Genomic DNA, 19,675 nt, shown 5'->3' with positions numbered 1-19,675 from the left:
TCTCCAAACAAGAACTCTGAACTTTTTTCTTTTAAAGAAAGGTTATTTCCTAATAGAAACCAAAGTCAGGGGCTTTCCAAGTAACTTTGCCTTGTTGTTGTATTACCTTCTCTGCAAAGTTTCAGATGGTGAATATGACTTTTTATCTTTTCCCCCCACGGAACTGGCAGTCAGCATTTTCACTGAAAAAGGCTTAAAACATCTATTTGCACCTGACTGCAAGAATTTTGTTTTGTTTTTAAGGTTTGATACAGCAGGAGGGAGGAAGGATACAGCAGACTGTTGAGTGATCTCCAACACAGAGTCATAGAATGGTTAGGGTTGGAAAGGACCTTAAGATTATCTAGTTCCAGCTCCACTGCCATGGGCAGGGACACATCCCACCAGACCATGTCACCCAAGGCCCTGTCCAACCTAGCCTTCAACATTGCCAGGGATGGAGCATTTACCATGCCTTCGGGCAACCTGTTCCATTGCCTCACCACCCTCACAGTAAAGAATTTCTTCCTTGTATCTAACCTGAACTTCCCATGTTTAAGTTTAAACTTAACAACATTACCTCTTGTCCTGTCACTACAGTCCCTAATGAACAGTTCCTCCCCAAGCATCCTTGTAGGCCCCCTTCACATACTGGAAGGCTGCTACGAGGTCTCCAGTAAGCCTTCTCTTCTCCAGGCTGAATAGCTCCAACTTTCTTAGCCTGTCTACACAGGCCAATTTTTTGTGGCTCACAACACACAAACAGCACAATAAACTTGCTACCCTCAAGACTGAAGTTCCAGAAACAGTTTGTTTCACTACATGCAGCTTCAACGACAAGACGGGTATAGCAGGCACAGTCAGAAGGGCTGGCAGCCATCCCTGTTACAGTCAACTGGCACTTCTCGCTGCTCAGGCTGTACTTTCAATGCCTGCAACTTCCAGTTCATTAAAATCCTTTGTCCAAAAGTTAATCTGTTCAACCGAGGTACCTGCTTGGGGTTAACTTTTTACAGGGAGAACAAGGAAACTGGAAGAAAAAAGATCACACAGAATTGTTTATTTTCATGAATGACACCTGAAGAAAACATTATTTGCATAAATGAAATCCTTCAAGTGATCTCTTTACCTTCTGAAAATTCACTAATTTGACCTTTGAGAACAGTGTGCACATGCTCTTATGACTTATGTTTTAACAACTAAATCCCCAACATACTTCATCAACACTCAGTATGTAGCTGCTGTGGCTAATTTTTACAAGGTTGGGCTCAGCTGTGTCACCTTAAAGAAAATTCCACCTCCCTTGTGGTCTCCATAGTTTCCTACCACAGTTTACTAACTGAAGGCATGAAGCTACCTTGGATATCATAAAAAGTAGCAAAACCAGTGGGTATAGTGAGCACTGGCAATTAGTAAGAGAAGCAGATTATCAAGGATAGACAAGGACTAGAAGAATGAAAACTAATAAAACAGAGAAGACAAAATAAAAGTTACAAGTGACCACAAAAATACTGACAATATTGTTAACAACCTAACTTGGAGAAAAACTGTGTGTAAGGAGAGGCAGAAAGTAAGAGGCTGCATAATCAGTGACAAGTTACATGCAGAGCTAAACATGAGCAAGGGAAGAAGATCAGAACTGAAACTGAACACAAATTATGGGTAGGAAAAAAGTGAACATGGAAAATAATCATGGTTAGTATAATAGTAAAACGGTAGGAAACTGGGAATGGCTAGATCAGGGATTTGGAATGATAACTGGAAAAAAATAAACTGCAATGAAAACTCAAAATGACAGGAGGAAATGTGTTTATGGCAAAACCAGGAATTAAATGAAAAATTTAACATGACTAAATAAATCAGAGGATGAGAAGGACACAGACATTAACATTAGATGAGGTTGAAGTGGATGGGGTGGAATGCATTATAACAGGACAATAACACATTTTCTTTCCTGCCTGAAACTTAGCAAAAATTTCTGGACTCTCACCATTTCTCTTCCTGCCAACATTTCCTCCTCAACTGAAGCCAAATGATACAGAATACAGCAGCCAGCAAAGGACAACAAATGTTCAGCTATGTACGTAGATCACTGGTATGGTCTTTCCAAAAACACAGATAATCGATCTAGTTTACATTCACAGTTAATATATTAGGGGAAAGAAAGGCACTGTCACTGAGGTAAAACTCTTAAGATTTCCAGTTTCACTAAGCCAACGCCTCCTGTGTAAAAGAACGGAGATCTACTGTAGCGAAAGGCAGACTGGACTGTGTGTTTTATTCTAGAGATTACACAAACATCAGCTGCCTTCTTTTGGTGTTTCTGATACGTAAACAGGTAAAGGTCCAATAGAAATTCACAACAATCAAAACAGTGACTTTCTCATCCACCAGGTTTTTTTAAAGAATGTCCCTACAGTATTTCTCATGCCTACTGCTTATGCTTAAATGGACTAAAATCCAGCCCTTCACATAATCGTAATTTAGCATAACTCATCCTGCAGCTAATGAAACTTTATTTATGGGAGGCGCATCGCTTTGCACTCTAGCAATGCCAATGATGCCCCTTCTCAATCCATAACTGAAGATACAATCTGCTGTAAAAATAATTTATTAGACATTTGCAGTTGTTCTGTAACAGTATCTTTACTCTCCCACACATACACAAGTCGTTGGTGGTATTCTCTAATTCAACGAATTTTTCTTAAATGACTGTGAATAGTCTTTCACCGAGATTCAGAAAAAGCTTGGTCTGGTATTTCTGAAGTGCAACTTCCTGCCATAAATAGTCATGTAAAGACCAGAGTCAGCATTATGGGCAAGGTAACTGTAAAAAGACAGCCCTTTTAGCCAGCCACTTAATTGAACAGAATACGCAGAGTCCATGCAAATTACAGAATTTCTGTTAAAGCCCAAAATGAGGTACGTAAAACTGAAAGTACAATATGTACATTCTATTACAATTATACTGAATGTCCAAAAATAACAGACAGCAATTTCATGTTTAATTCTTAACTAATACTATAATACCAGAGGATGGTGCTATTTCCCTGCACATCATCCAGGTAATTCAGAAACATCACGCCTTTGATGTTACCTACTGCAGGACTGCAAGGCATTTTACAAAAGGAAGCTTTCCTGATCCACAACTTCTGTTTATGCACCAAAATTACTTCAGTATGAAACAGAAGTTCAAATGTAAGAATAGTGAATAAGAAAAGCATACCAAAAACCTGACAGTACACACATTCATTTTTTTTATTTCTCTGAAAAGTTAGCCATGTGTAAGAAAAATACATTCACTCCCCTCCATGATTTCAAGGACGGCAGAGCAGACCGCAGTGTCACAGCATAAAGCACGTTTCAGAGTGGATGACTTGTGGCTTCAGAGGACTAAAACAATAACCTAGTCATTTATCAAGAATTTATCAGCTACTGAAAAAAAGCAGTTTAGGGACTTAGGTGTGACATGATTTCAAAGAATCAAAAATGTTTAACAGACTGAGTATGGTTTAAAAGGGGGGGGTGTGGAAATCAAGGTCCAGCAATACAGCAATTACTGAAAACACTATATATACACATACTTACTGTAAATTGAAACACAAATTGCATTTAATAACAAAAGAATAGGAACTGTTCATGAGTCAAGGGAGACAGACTCACTGATTGACACTGACTTTTGTAGTTCTGCTTGCAAGGTCATGGTAATTAAACAGCAAATCCTCAGAAATGTCGCTGTTTAGTTTGTGGGTTTTTTCTTTAAAAAGATAAAAGATAGACATATTCTACTTCCATATTTTACAAAAAGTCAGCCGAAGACTCAAATTTTGAAAGCTTTACCTATAACAAAGATGAAGGGAAATGACAGTTTCCCTTTCATTAGAATTTCATTAAAGATGGCAGGAATGGTGGTATTAGACTGCCAACAGAAATGAGATTGAAAAAAATGGATGTACATTATGTTGAACAGTTTATCTTTCAGGAGTTTTACTTTGCAGTGTAACAAAACTGACTTCTTGATCATCCTTGCCATGCCCATCACCTCGTACTCAACAGAGGCAGAAACATCTTTCCAAACCAAGTAGTTAGGGCAGTTCTCTGGGATCTGGTAAAACTAGGTACAAAGTCCTTGCCAACCAAGCCCTCATTTCTGATACAAATGCTTAAATGCTATTTAAATCCTTAATCCATAACCATTGTGGAGACTTGAGCTCAACAAGAGCTTTCAGTTTATTCATCTGCTTCCATTAAGACAGAAAACAGCTATTGAAGAAAAAGATAATAAAGTACAAAGACAAGTTACAGAACTTTCGCTACATGAACTACATTCTTATGAAAAAAATAACGTACCAAAGAGCACTCTGACTCTCTACAACAAGAACACAAACAAAAATTTATTACTAACAAGTAGTATCACGACAAAATACTGTGGTATCATAAATCCCAAAATAAAAATCTTTAAAAGGTACTATTTTAACAAAAGAAATTAGGCACATTTTCAAATTGTCAAGAACAACATTTAGTGTTTTGAGTTTCTTGAACATGAACAATTTTCACAAATTAAGAAAACTGACAAGGAAAAAACTGAAAGTATTCACCATAATGGAAAATAGTGATTCTGGAAGGCAAGCTCCAATAAAGATGAAACCAGTAAAACGCAAGACTGACATTCTACAAGCTTGCCTGTTTTGCAGAAATGATTTATGTCTTGTGCCAGACCTCCAGAAAAGTGAATATGCAAGGCCTTTTTCTCTGAATAAAAAAAGTAAAAAATCTTCCAAAGGAACAAGTATAAGCAGTGAGATAGGAACTAGCATGCTACACGTAGTAAGTGCTCTCACTTTTTCAGCCTAGCAGAACAGTGTCTGCCCATGTGCCCCCAAGACAATGAGAATTTTTTTCAAAGCAAGTACTTCGTAACTGTGCACATGAATGCCTTTACTTAAGTAGTTAACTACTGTAAATAAAACTTTAAAAGAAAAAACCAAGTTGTCTGCTCACTTGAATTAATACCACTGATGGAATGATGCAAAAGTTAGCTCATGAGCTCCAAATACAGAACTTCAGACCTAGCAGCTGATAAGCCCTTGATAAAAGAGCTGTATGACAAGATAAAGGATAGACTCGGAAATAACTTTAACAGGTTTTACAAAACCACATAGCTTGAAAGTACTCTAACTTGAAAATCCTACTTTTTTTGCTATTTCAACCAGTCTCTTCATACCCAAAACTCAGGCAGCTACTGGAAATGTATAATCTTATCAGAAGTTAAATACGGCGGGGGGGTTGGAACTTCATGATCTTAAGGTCCTTTCCAACCCTAACTATTCTATAATTCTATGATAAATTAACTGAGTCTATTTTTAAAAGCTGTGAATCTTAGAAACACTTTAACGCATACATTTAAAGGCCACCTGAATAATTACTTTGAAAATAAAATATTAAACATCTGATTTTTAGTTTTTTTAATGTATCAGAAAGAACAAATGTTATGAAAGAGGCATTAAAAATGCATTGTTCTCCTTTTTATATACAAATTAAACATTTCACGCAATCTGTTCAAAGGAAATTTGCTGAGTGAACATACACCTTTCACAGTATTCATTTTAATAGAACTAAATGTAAAATAATGAAGCAGAACACACACACTTATCAAAACCAAGCAAAATAATTAACAAGGTGCTGGCTTTACTCTTTTTTTTTTTCCCCCTTTTCCAAACTAGAGACTAATACTGATCAACTACCTGCTCTTCTCCTCCTTAACTGTTCCATGATTTCAGATTATGGGGTGATGTTTTATGTCATTAGCTACAAAATATTACATAGCTTTTAAAAAAAATTAATTGCAGGATCACTGTTCTGCAATAGAAATTTCAGAAACACTACTTAAGAGTTTTGAGTTTTTCTTATATTTGATTCAGCCTGACATAATAAAAAAGAAATGAGATTTAGAAATTATTTTGATGTAAATGAGACAGTTTAAGTATCCTGTAAATATTCAACATCCATTTTAAAAGGTAACACCAGGAGAAAAACATTTACGATTTCCTCCTTCTAGCTGTATTTTGCTTTCAGTGTGTTTTTACATCATGAAAGCAAAGGCTGTAGGTGCACCATTAAACAAGGCATTTCTAAAACACACTCGCATCCTACCAATTTTACAATGTGCTACTACTTAGCAGTGTAATCTCCCTATTTTTTTATATTAGATACCACTTAAACTCTGAACATCTTATCATCATCCATAGTCTTACTCCTCTCCTTATTGCTATTTTCCACTCACGGTGGAAAATCAGAAGAGAAACAAAGGGAAATAAGGTTTAAAGTCTGGTTACATTCTTATCTATCCGGTTTTGGTACCACGTCTATAACAATGGGGTATATGAAGATCTGTTATGCCACCCATGACTGCTCTCTACTGGAAATGACCTTCACTGGTCATAATTATTCTAGAGAACCAGCATTTTATTCTACCTTACTACTGGGATTCAAAGCTCAGCTTTTCTGATATAGCTAACTACATCATCACTAGCACCTGGCACACTTTCCAGATACTCATGTGCTGTTAACGGCTCTTTTCTGCACATACCTCCAAAACTCCAGCAACTTCTACCATTCGAAGGGAGTAAAAAAAAACTAAAAATATGGGGGGAGAGCACAATCTCAGTTCTGTCCTCACCGCTACACAGAAAGAAGTTAAATAGATTCACACACAGATCTACTCAACAGAAGCTGTCTTCACAAGAAGAAAGATAATAACTAAACACATCCATAGGATAAGATTACCACATTCTGAAAACACGGCTTAAAATGCAGGCTGTAAGATAGAGCAGTTTGAAACTACTAAGGCATATTTTACTGACACATAATTTTCTTCTAGTTTGTTTCTGTAAAATTCTTTTTGTCTTGTCTGTAATATCAACAAGCTCCAACATCTACTTTTGCTGCTTCCTTTAACTGTAATCAAAGCCACCCTGCTCATTCCCTAAATAAATACAATTAGTTTGCACACTGCTATCTTGCCCTATTCATGTAAAGAGTACATTTAAGGAAGGGCAAAAATGCAGAGGAAGAAAAGGTTATTAAAAAAATACGAAGAACATAGAGAAAAAAAAGCTTTAGCATTCTTTGTTACTCATAAATGTGTTAGTGGCAACACATTTACAAAGAACCTTTCAAACCTAGGTGTGAAACTGCTAAAGATCTCTGAATCTAACTTGCAAAACAAACTCCAGCTGCATCAATGCAGTAGGCTGATCAAGCATACTTATCTGCAATCCAGCACTTCAGCAGTGAGAAAAATGTATTACCAGATAAATAAATAAATAGATAAATAAAGCAAACAAGTGCAGATATCAGTTACTACAATTCTAGACACAAATTTTAAGCTATCTGAAAAGTCATGAAGGCAATTTTCCTGGACCACCACTATACACCCTACTATTTGTACTAACTTGGCTACTACAACAGATTATACATGAGAAAGGCATCATTCCATACGAAATACATTATGGATGCCACCAGTAATAATGGACATTATTATTGATTTAGTGAATCCAGCATTAATCAGATGATTAAGCTAGCAGTAGGGCTTTCAACAGCTTAAGTGATATAAAACCCTAGAAATAAGACCTAATTGTATTTAAACAGGGAAACTGTTGCAAGACTGCAGATACCGGCCAAGCTGAAGAGGTAAATTACAAGGTGCTTGACACACATAGCAGGCATTTGGACAAGCATAAAATACATTAAAAACCCCCCAAACTGTTCTGCATTAAAATTCAGGAAAAGTTTATAAAAACTGCCCCAACCTGCAGTATAAGTAATGTATTCACTTTCCCTTTCTAACTGCAGCATGTTTTACATTACCTGCATTACTTATCTACATTTGCACTATTTATTTATTATTACTCTGAAAATTTCCTTAGTCCACATTTTCCTATGAACTCCTCTGGCACCAGGCAAACACATCTGAATTCCAGAATTATCAAAGATTAACTTGTTTAATTAAGTCCTGAAAAAAAATGGAGGCCAAGCACTGCCATAATCTAAGTAAGGGAGACTTATATTTGGAAAATAACAACCTATGCATAGCTGTGATGTGAAACATAGCACTAGAGGCTCTGTTTGTTCATTACCAAAAATGAGAGGCACAAACTAATTCAGAAAAAGCTGCATATCTATCTTAGAAGAAGAAGTTATTATAGTAAAATATAACCTGTACTTTTAAATAAGCTTTCCAAGATTTATCAGATGCAGATGAATGCCAGGAAAAGTTAATTTGGCAGTCTGAACCAGTGCATTTCACTCTATTATGACTTCAGAGAAGAATGTGCATGGACTCAAATTCACTGCTTACCGTTTTTCTCTTCCTCAATGCAATGAAAGAGTAGACACTCCACATTTACAGTAGTAGCTGGAAGCACATCCAGATAGCATCCACAACCTTGTAACTATTTGTTTGCATACATATTTTATCCCAGAAAAAAAGCATAAAATTCAAATAATTTTGCCTTGAAAAATTATTAAAAATCAGCACTTCACTTTTTTTCAACTTGAGCATAGTACTTGGTGTATACGCAGCTTCACTATCTTGCCCAGCTCACAAGCAAAGATAGCAATTTTCCTGCTGATGTGGATCAGCAATAGGGAAGACAAGAACATCAAAACTAGGAAAGTATGATGCTAAAACCACAGAACGGGGTAACAAGGACTCAAATAGGATGTTTTGGGGAGTACCTAAAACAACTTCAATTAATATTTTGGAATTAATTAGATATAAAATTTCCATCTAGGCTGAGCTTTTATATGCAGTAATACAGAAGAACCAAAGCAACAATAAGTCAAAGCTCTTCCACATCTCTGCCAATCTGGCATCACACCTTCTGCAGGCACACGCATTTTCCATGCAGAATTTTCCCAATTTTCCAAACTTTTCACATTTTAAGCATGAATTTCTAAGAGAGATTCTGACAGTAGAATGATGTTTGAGTTTAATGGCCGTTTCAAGTGTCAGAAGTATAACAGGAGGGAGGATTTTAAGCATGTATGTACATATGCATTTTAAGCATTTGTTAAATTGTCCACCCTAAAGACCAAAACGTAAAGCTTTATGCAAGAATACAGAAGCTGAAACGATGAAAAACAGGTATTCTGTCACCCAAGAACAAACCAGTTCAGGTAAAAACAGAAGTGGGTGCTTGGCATTTCTGTTGGCATGCAGACTGTGTAACTAAGATGTTTTATAACAATACTGAACCACAGACTAAAAAAAACAAAACATGATATTGCAGAAACACATCCAGAAGACTGTACAAAGTAGGTATTAACAGAAATTTTACAGGGAACGAACAACAGTACTTGCAGTGAAAGCCATCTAGCATAATCACCGTAATTACCTTTTAACTTTATTTCTGAATTTTTACAAGTGTTTCCTGTTAGTATTCAAGCTCCTTTTCATCAGTAACTGCTATATGTTAAATTGTTTCTTAGACACCCACAATTTTGGATTTGACATGCCTATACTGCTAATGTTTAGATTTAGATGCATTGCAAGTTTCTAGAGCTGAAATGCATTGGTTCACAACTGCAAAATACTATTCTCTTAGCCTTGTCAACATCCTTGCTTTAATTACTCAAGTGCAAACTTCAGGTAGAACTTACAATGTTTAAACTGATATATAACGGCACTAGAGCAGCAATCATTCATCCTTAAAACTTAACAGGACTAAAGCGACTCCAGTCATACCTTCCTGGCACTCCAGCAATCACACCTAAGAACGTAGTAAATTCTTCACTTTACGTTCTAAAGAGACACAGAAAACCAACTGATGGTTGATCTTTACCATAACTCGAAGGGACTGAGATAGAAGGCCTTTGCAAGAACAAGTGCAACTACTGTTTCCCAAGGATTTCTTGCTCTTCTGGAATCCCAAAGTTTTAAGAAGAACACAATCATTTTTATTTTGATCTAAGCTCTCTTAGCTTCTAAACACCTAACTTTCATACATTATATAGTCAACTATGCAAATTATGGACTTTGTACTGGTTTACACTTTATCAGGACAAAAAAAAAAAAAAAGGTAAATCAAACTAGTGTTAAAAGTCCATAAAAGAAAACTCAGAAAAAACCTGGAGTGTCACTTTTTCCAGTGTAGGTGTACAGTATGTATGAGGAGAATCTTCAAAAAAGGTATCTCAAAGGATTTTAGAAAGCTTTTCATTGCTGGTGACACATTTTTCCCTGAAATAAGCCACTTCCTTTCTAAAACCCACACAGTACCTCAGTATCAAGATTCAGTAACTTCTCGAGGTCTGTGTATATATTTTTCTTACAAAACACACACAAGTCTTAAATTCATTACTTTCCATGATTTCAGATATATCACCTGTCATGTGAGATTTCAAACGTTTCCATTCAGTAAAGAACACATTCTCTTTGTCACAGACTGAATACATGCCATATCTGAGCTCCATTAAGTACAAGGGGCTCTCATAATTATTAGCAAGTATTTACAAAATGATACACTAAAGAAAAGTTAGCACAAGCATTCTGAACCAAAACCAAACCTTGCTGCATTCAGCTGAATGAAAAGAAAAAGCTAATTACATTAAGTAACATTGTGGTGATGTTTGTGTGATTTTTGCTTATCTGTCACTGATGTAAGGCAAAAATGAAGGAAGACTTTTATACAAGAGAGGCAAAAGAATTCTAGAGACCTGAAATATAAACAACATGAGCAAAATGCTAGCTAAGCATCTACTAATTTTACTTGTGGCTTGTATTCTTGTAACTGCCCACACTGTCTCAACAGCTACATCAAAAACCTGAATTCATACAGATTGATAAAAATAATGAATCAAAACTTAACTCCAGTGAAGAAATAACTGCTTCCCTATTAACAGCTGCAAGGATAGTAGTATAGTCCAAAATTTAGAAAACTAGACTTAAGCTTGAGACCTGTACTCTATTTCTAGACTATCTGGCTTATCATGAGTAAGGATTTTCAACTTCCTGTGCCTTTATTTCAATTTTGACTCTTTACTGTGAAGTTTGTTTCTTACTAAATATTTATATATATAGCCCTAAAAAAGGTCCTGCTCTTGATGCCACTCCTGAGAAATTACCATATAACAAAATAGCAAAAAAATAGCTCAACTACAGGAACAATTTCATCTAAAAAAAGACTAGATTCCTTCCTACCCCAACAACAATCAAATATGCTCAGTTCACAGTAGTTTTTATTTCCTGCAAGGACTGCACATTTACAGACATCTGACCTCCTTCTCGCTCATGATTCACTAAAATCAAAAATCTAAGTGTCATAAAGTGGTTAACAATTCCTTTAATGGTGCCTGAAATGGAACAGAATTTATCTCACTCAGCAGTATCTGTATTTGTTCTCCAACACTAACAGGCACAAAAAAAAACTTAAAATGTAGTTTAGCTAGAAAAAGCAAGCAGAAATGAAACGAATGCGCACAGAATGCAGAGCCTTTTGACAAAGAGGGTACAATTTTTACATAAACATTTTCTAGAAACCTGAACTTTAAGAAAGTTTTCTCAGAGAACCCATAACTATTATCTAAATTTCATCAAATAAAAATCCTTACTCCTCTTGACTATAATGAAAGCAAACTTATTGTAATAGTGTATTTCAAATTGCAGTCTCTGAACACCACTAATACCCACTGCTGAGACAGAAGCAAAGGATGCCTAAGAAACTCTATATATGCCAAAAACTTCTGACATCAGTTGAAAAGAAAAAAAAAATAAAAGAAAATAAAATCATATACACATATATTCTTTGACTTTATGGACAAAAAAGACCAAAACAGCCAAACAAAGTATTAAAATAATAACCATCTTCATTAGTTATTACCTCCATACATTGACATGATGATGAGTAGATACTTCACAGGCAACTCTTCTCTAAAATCTCCATATTCTCATTATAATGAGTAAGGCAATTTTCACTATGCCTTTATAAATCTGTAATTCTTAACAAATGGCTCATTAGTTCTCTTTCAGAATGTATCATTTTCAACTCTGCAGACAACTATTTTATGGTTCTAGTCACCTCTGGTCATTTTACCACCAGAAAACTGTAGAGAAGGGCAACATGCTATTTTCTAAGGAACCCTACCAACACTAAGCACCCAAATCAATTAACTGGCCAACAAACCACAGATATAACTCGGGAGTCAGTGACAATTGATTCTAATGGACCATTTTTAAGTCCCATGTCCACAAAACAGATGAAGAACACTTTCATGATGACACAGACACAGAAACCTATGAACCATGTCATAAGAATTGTTAATCTCAACAATCATCAGAAATCGCAAACTTACTTTGGTAAAAATTCATACTTCAACAGTCTACACAAAGGAGAAACTGGCTGTAGGGTACAGCAATACTAAAAGAGAGACCTATTCCCATAGAACTGCTTGAAGATAACAATCTGGGAAGAGAGCTTGCTTCAAGAAATAAATCCATCAATTACCACTGGCTTTGATTTTCGTTTCATCATATTGTTTTCTAGTGCAGACTCAACACACCAGTTTTCAAAAAAAGTTTAGGTAACTTGGACTAATGACATTTTCTCATCGTCTACACAAGTATGGACACAGTGAACTCAACACAAAATCTGCTTAAGAGTTTATCAGCTGTCTATACTTTGCACACACCAAAAATAGGTATGTTATCTGTAAAAATTCAATTCAATTTCCACAGGAATAAAAAAGCAGAGAAGCATCTCCTTTCAGCACTTTATGAAGTTTATTTTTATTGCATAAACTACAGTGTGCTGGAAATTTTGCTTTGTTTTTTCCACCCAATCACAATTCATAATCAATGTTTAATATAAAAAACATTTTAACAACTTTGAAAAGCTAAGCACTTTAGATTTGAAAGAGATGTGAATGGTTGTCTGCATAATTATTAACTGCTGCCCTTAAATAAAGGAACTGTAATAAACTATATACATTTTCTAAAGACAATCTATATCCTACCTTCACGCAAATCTTTTGTATAGATACTCATTTTTTAGTTTGTATAGCTATTCATTTGATTCTTTAACTTTCTATGTACGTTTAAATTTTCAGAAATTGCTGATTATTGAAAAATGTCTCTGAAGGACACAGTTAAAGGAAATAGGTCAAAGCACAAAACTGCTAAGACTACCCTCCTGCACCAGTTAGTCTCCTAGAAATAAGATCTTAAAATATTATTGCTCAACAGTTCCAGAAATTCATGTAGCTTGCTACCTCTAAGCTGAAGATCCTGAAAGTTGTCTGAATAATTCAATGAGAGATTTCAAGACTAAAAAGTGAAAAGCAGGTATGCGAAGTTTTAAACCCACTAGGTTTTTTAAATTTGAAGCTCATGCTCCTAACATTCTATACTTTTCTCATGTAATTAAAAAAACACTAAGTGTAATTATGTTTAGTCACATCCCACAGGGTATAAAGCATCAGCCATTATTTATATCCCAATGGGAGTTGTTATTTTCCTACTCTTCTCATACTTCGACTTTCAATTTGCCCTGGTTTTCCAAAACAAGTTCATACAGAAATCAGCTAGAAAAAGGAAATCTAAGAGAGAAAAATGGAACAGGTATTTACAGGTATTTAGAGACAGTTAAAGAATACTGATTTTAAGAAATCAGTTCCAGTAGTTCTAATTTCTGCTGTATCATAAGGCTTGAGAACTAACTTTAGACAGTTGCCATTTCCTTTTTACAATCCAAATTAGGTTCAAAAACCTGCTATCAAAATCACCTCAAAAAATACTGAGAAACCCACTTCTAAACAAAAGGAAACTGGAACCTTAATATGGTATCTGAAGGCGCAGTAGTAGATGCCACTTTTTGCCTTAATTTTTCCAAAGGAATCTTCCCAGGAAAGAAGTATACCTGCGCAAACCTAGACAAGTACTGGAGCCTTTTTCCACAGTAGATACAAACATTACAGAACATTCAGTACCAATCCTATCAGGTATGTTAACAAGAAATTATAACTAAGACAGTCCTTTAAGAATGTGTATTTTATTTCAGTACATAAACCAATGTCCAGAAGTCAATTCTGTATTAAAGATACTCAGCAGCCACTTAAAAATTACGCACAAAATAAACGTAATGTACAAAATACCGTAAGGGTATACAGTCTGAATACCAGATTTAGTATGTCTACGTAGTTTAACATTTTTGTGATGTCTATATGCAAACACAAACACTTTGCAATGTTAATGTGTGAATTCCAAAACAAATAACACAACCCATATTACACAAAGATATACAGTAGCTGCAAAATTGCAGGGGAAGTTATACATCAATAAAATAAGCTCACTGTGTTAAGCATAAAATAAGCAGATTTAGTAAACAAGAATTCTAACATCCATTAGGCAGAAACATTTCAGTGCAAAGGCCAGACCTGATACACAAAAATGCCTTATCACATAGTATTATGCAACATTATAAGACAATTAAACCTATGATGACACAAACCTGTTTCTCAGTGAGGAAATTAAGGAATAACTAAGGAAATTATTAAAATACCAGTTTCAATTAAAAAGTAAATAAAGTGACATAGTAAGTTTCGGTATATAAAAACAGAACTGTAAAATTTTCTGATTATGGAAATAAATAATCTCCACTGAAAGTTAACTGGGATTCAGGTTTATCCACCACTTAGGCATCTTCTGCAGCATTCAGCCTGCAGGTTTGTACTAATTCAAGGATTAAGGGTTACAAACAGAAGAAAAATCCCTCCCCTACTGCTTTTACACCAAACAACATGTATTGTTTCTTCATGACCAAAACCAGGGAAATAAATGCAAATGAAAAAGTATTTTAATATTAAAATCTAGCTACCTAACAAGATCCAAAGTTGTTTACTAAGGTATCAATCCCACAGTAAAGTCCACAATAAATGCTGATGCACTTTGGTTTCAGTCACTTGTTTGAACTTCAATATGCATTAAACCTATGGCAAAACTGAGGTCCAAGTACATTGCCACCTACTACCTGTACATACTTTGCAGTGGAACCCAGAGGACATACTTTTAGATGTATGTCCAGTTCAGGTTCTAAAATTATAAAAAATGCTAATAGGTTTTATGCAAAGAAGAGCAGCCAGGAGAATGAGAAAACAGACCAAACCAAAGGGAAGTTCAAGAACTGTAAAAGAAAAGATTAAGAGGGAAAAACCCTGCATGTATTAAAAATCTCTACCTACAATTAATTAGGTACTTAAGAGTATCTGGAACATAAGAAAACAAAATTACCTAAAAATACACCAGGAACGACGATGCCAAACTCTGCATTAACATTTTACTCTAAATATTAGAATTTCTCTACTAGAAGACATTTTGGAAAAACTGAACTTTAATAAACTCTCCAAATAAGACATTTTACCTCAGTGGGAAAAACAGACCTGGATTTCCAAGCAGCAGAAAGTTAGTATCCGGACTAACTACAGAGAAACTGATTGCTGAAAAGCGTTTCATGTTGTTCAAAAACCAGAATTTGTTATTAAAACTAATAAATAAAAAAACAGTATGCCAGACTTGTACAGGAAATCTGAAGAAATGAATCAGTTGTGCTCCTGCTTATGAATTTACCAGATCATGGTACATACACAGAATTGTATTTACACTTCAATGCTTTAAGGCACTCAAAATAGAAATGACTAGATTAACATGTCTACTAAAACATAAACATTGCAGCACTGTCATTATATAAAACTTTTATTAGCAAGAGTAAGAAACATTAATTTCATTCAAGAGGTCACAGGTCAACACTGCTCATAGTCCTAAATGACAACAACATCAACTAGACAAATAAGCAAAATATACAAAACATACAATATGTACCTGAGAGCACTGGAACATGTTTTATTTTTATTTAAAAACTAAACTGTAATGCAACCTGAAGTCAGGAATAAACCTAAAGTTGTTGTCTTCTTTTTGATGTAACATGCTCAACAGAAATTAGATTAAAACTAGACAAAAATTTTATCTACTGTTCCATACTAGCTGCCAAGTTTAGCACGAATAAGTGTATGGCAGTATATGAACAAATGTATTTTTGCAGTTGCAGCACTACATTTATTGCACTTATTGCTGTTCAGAATCTAAAATAAGTAGTAATGTGTACTAAAAGCAAAGTTGAAATATACATGCAGGTACTAATTTGACAAACAAGGGCACCAGAATTTGGTAATTAACGGGTAAAAAAAAAATTAAGTGCAGAATGTCCTGATCTGATCTTCCATCTAAAGATTCAAAACAACAGCAATGGGTGCAAACAGTAGGAAAAAAATATATTTCCATTACTGAAGAAAGCTTTCTCCAAAACAGACAAGTTGCGGACACAAACAGCACTTATGGTTTGCCTCTTTTTCTTTTCTTTTTTTTTTTTTTTTTTCCACTGAGTAAAGACTCTCATGCTAGAGTTGAAAGCATTTTTATTCCAATACCTTCCTGAAAGACTGAGAATAAACCATGGAATCCTAGTGAAACTTCCAATTAAATACATGCAGCATGTATATACCTACAAAACAGCTGGTTCAAAATTCTGAATATCACATCTTGACAGCTGATGCAGGGAGGTGCGCAGTTTTAATTGCTTGCTTCCCTACGAGTTTGGTCCTATCAACAGCTGTACATGTCCTACCACAATTAAAACTGTCAAAACCTGAGATTAGTGAGTCTTAAAAACTAAACACATTTCTGTTGTAATATTGTAATAAGAATACAGATAGAAGAGAATATTTACATTGACTGGAAATATCAATTACAAAGACTGGCAATTTAGTTACATACCTTATCAGAAAATCTAACTTTAAGAACATTTACTAAAAGTTGTAATATAAAACGAGGTTTCCACTCCCCAAACTATACACCATGTAGCAAAACTAAATTACTTTACAAAATAATAATTCAGTGTTCTTGCCAATGAACGGCATCATCAACACCTAGAAAGATGTTTCAAGAAGTCTTACAGTGTTTATAGAATTTTGTACATGCAATATGTATATACTGAAATTCAACACTGCCAAAGTTAAAAACATTGTCAGTGAAAATTAGACAAAAAATCAGTGCAACAAAGTTTACACACAAATTTGCTACCAAAAGTGAAAACTGTAATATGTCAATTAAAAAAAATAAAAAAAACCCTCAATTGTGGATTATAAATGATTTTTTTTAATATGCCAAGATATAAACACTGATTTTGGTTTGGGTTGTTTTTTTTTTAGTATTCTCTTGTAAAAGCTCTTTTTTGGTGAGCTTTCACAATATCATCAGGAGATGCTGATTTGAAGTCAAATGGTGTTATGGCAATCAAAGGACCAGTTTCCTTGGGTTTTACATCTTGTACTTGTCTACTGTACAGGAAAGCTTTATGTACACCAGCTGTGTGCCGCTTATAACCTTTTGGAGGGTAACGAAGACACAAGGTTAAAGCAAAAGCTGAAGGTCTTGCACGCAATGCCTTCACCCAGGAAAGTGACAAATCCTGCTCCTTAGGAGTAACTCTTTTGGGTTTTTTATTTGTTTTGGCAAAGCCAGAACGTTTTCCTTGGTTTTCTTTTAAAACTTTAATTTCAGGGCTTAAGACATTTGACTGTCCTACCACATTTTGTTCTGCAGATACTTCTGCATTTTTTACAAGGACACTTAAATCAATGTTGGTTCTTTTAGAGGGCCTTAATTCAGTAACATTGAGCATGGAGAAGTCCATCCTTTGTTGAGTTTTATCTACTTCAATAGTCTCTGCTATTAAATCTGAAAGTGACAAATTCGCAACCTCCTTTAGTGGAGAATCTTGACAGAGGGTTAGAGAAGACAAAGATCCTGTTAGCTCTGGCATCCCACCTGAAGTTTGGGGTTGACTTACTAGTTGTGATAATGGTGAGGTTCCCAATTTCCTATCAGTGAGATTTGCTGTTGACTGGGTATAAAGGTCAGCCAAAGAGTAACAGTGGCTAGCACTGCTTTCCTGGTGCTCCTGAAGTAAGTCAGCCAATGATGTATTTCCAGACCTTAACACTGGCAAAGCAGCCATGTCTGATGAGAAGCCTTCTTGTTTTCTGCTTTGCACAACTGAAGAAGAATTATCAAAAAGTTCATTCTTTCTATTATCACTGACTTCACTATCAAGAACCAATTTTCCTAAAGTATTTGTTAAACACGGGTTACTGTAAAAACCTGCACTGCTTTTACAATCAGAAGTATTTGAGGAAACAGGTGGACTCACAGAATCACAAACCACATTCTGCATCAGCAAGGATTTCAAGTCCTGTGCTTCCTTACATTCCAGCTTCTTAAAGGAAGAATTTCCAGATATGTCACTTCCTATGCTAAAGTAAACATCTTCACTGTCAGGAATCAAACTTAATGTATTAACACTTTCTGGTAGCTGATTCTCTGCCTGTTTATTCACAGGTTCACAAAATGATCCTTTACACAAATCATCACTGAAAGAAGATGAAAGAACAAGTGAAGAGGATTTCAATCCCTTCTTTTCAGGTGAAGTTATATTGGATTTTTCAGCATTAAGCAGCATTTTGTCATTTGTAATTAAAGAGCAACAAGTTGAACCACTTCTGGCTGCCAAGTTTCCAAAACCAGGTTTGTTGGTGTTGTTGGCAACATTTTCTACTGCACAAAAAAAAATGTCTGTATCCATACACATTTTTGGACAACAAAGTAAGTCTCCTTACCTTACAATAGCCAATAATTTTCAGATGGAAATGCAGTCACATTGAAATATCCATTGTTTTTTACCGTTGTCAGCAGCAACAAAAAAGAAATCAAGAAGAAACATGAAAAGGCATTTAATTACTAACTGTTACTCAAATATATGCAATGTTCTACAATTAAACTATAGGTATCTACTGACATAAATACAGGTATCTAAGAAATTTTAAGAATCAGCAAACAATGACAATAAAGATGACAAAGGTTTAAGCATAAATCAAAATAAGTTACTGCAAAGCACTAGCAAAAAAAAGGAAAGTATTGGGTATGTCAGTTCACAAACAAGTAACAGAAGTACATAAATCTTGAAGACATTGTCCAACATGCAGGACATGTATTAATTCAGTTAAGTCATATATTATAAATCAGAAATTCACTGTGAACTACAGATGGTTGCAGTTTGAATTTAAGCTGATGCTAAGGTGTAATTCTGCCTTCTAACTCAAGAAGAGATACTGTTTCTTTTACATGTTTTTAGAACACAGGAACAGGAGAGTAAATTGGTCTTTTTAATTTTTCTAATAAATGACTGATACAGTAACACACACCCTCAGAGCTTGTAAGCCAAAATGAAACTGTACATAGAAATGAATCATCTTGAATGCAAGCAATTAAATAGAAGTATACCTTTTGTCTTCTTTCCTACAATCAAAGTGTCCTCATTCTTGGTCTTCACATGTTGCTTGCTGCCTTGTGAAAGCACAAGATCCAAAGCCTTCTGTACATCAAATTTACTATCCAGTACTGCTTGCACCATTGTTTGTTCTGGTACAGACTGTGCCAAAACTTCTCTCATTTGATCAAGGCATGAATTAAGACGAGCTAAAAGAGACATATTACTGTTATAAGCTGCACACACAAATAAAAAAAAAAAAAGTCTTAAGTGACCTAACCACTAGCACCACACATTGATAAACAAAAATGGGAGAAAAT

The 19,675-nt window shown here is 35.0% G+C and overlaps 1 protein-coding gene across 4 annotated transcripts in view; it reads right to left on the bottom strand.

Annotated features, from left to right (window-relative positions):
• HBS1L (HBS1 like translational GTPase) overlaps window positions 1-19,675 on the bottom strand; it is a 56,163-nt gene that overhangs the window by 29,484 nt on the left and 7,004 nt on the right. For 2 of the 4 annotated variants that reach the window (XM_061378135.1, XM_061378138.1), the window contains one exon: window positions 19,370-19,564. In XM_061378135.1, the coding sequence (XP_061234119.1) occupies window positions 19,370-19,564 (195 nt within the window). Of the gene's footprint in view, window positions 1-3,772; window positions 3,820-16,429; window positions 18,701-19,369; window positions 19,565-19,675 lie in introns of those variants that run through there. The other 2 variants (XM_061378139.1, XM_061378137.1) reach the window with 2 other exon arrangements.

The sequence above is a fragment of the Neopsephotus bourkii genome, unplaced genomic scaffold, assembly GCF_033783945.1.
Source record: "Neopsephotus bourkii isolate Nb327-2 ecotype Australia unplaced genomic scaffold, CSIRO-AGI_Nbou_v1 NB_1765, whole genome shotgun sequence".
Lineage (NCBI taxonomy): Eukaryota > Metazoa > Chordata > Aves > Psittaciformes > Psittacidae > Neopsephotus > Neopsephotus bourkii.
Note: the sequence above shows the minus strand (reverse complement) of the source record. Positions and strands in the feature narration are given on the sequence as shown.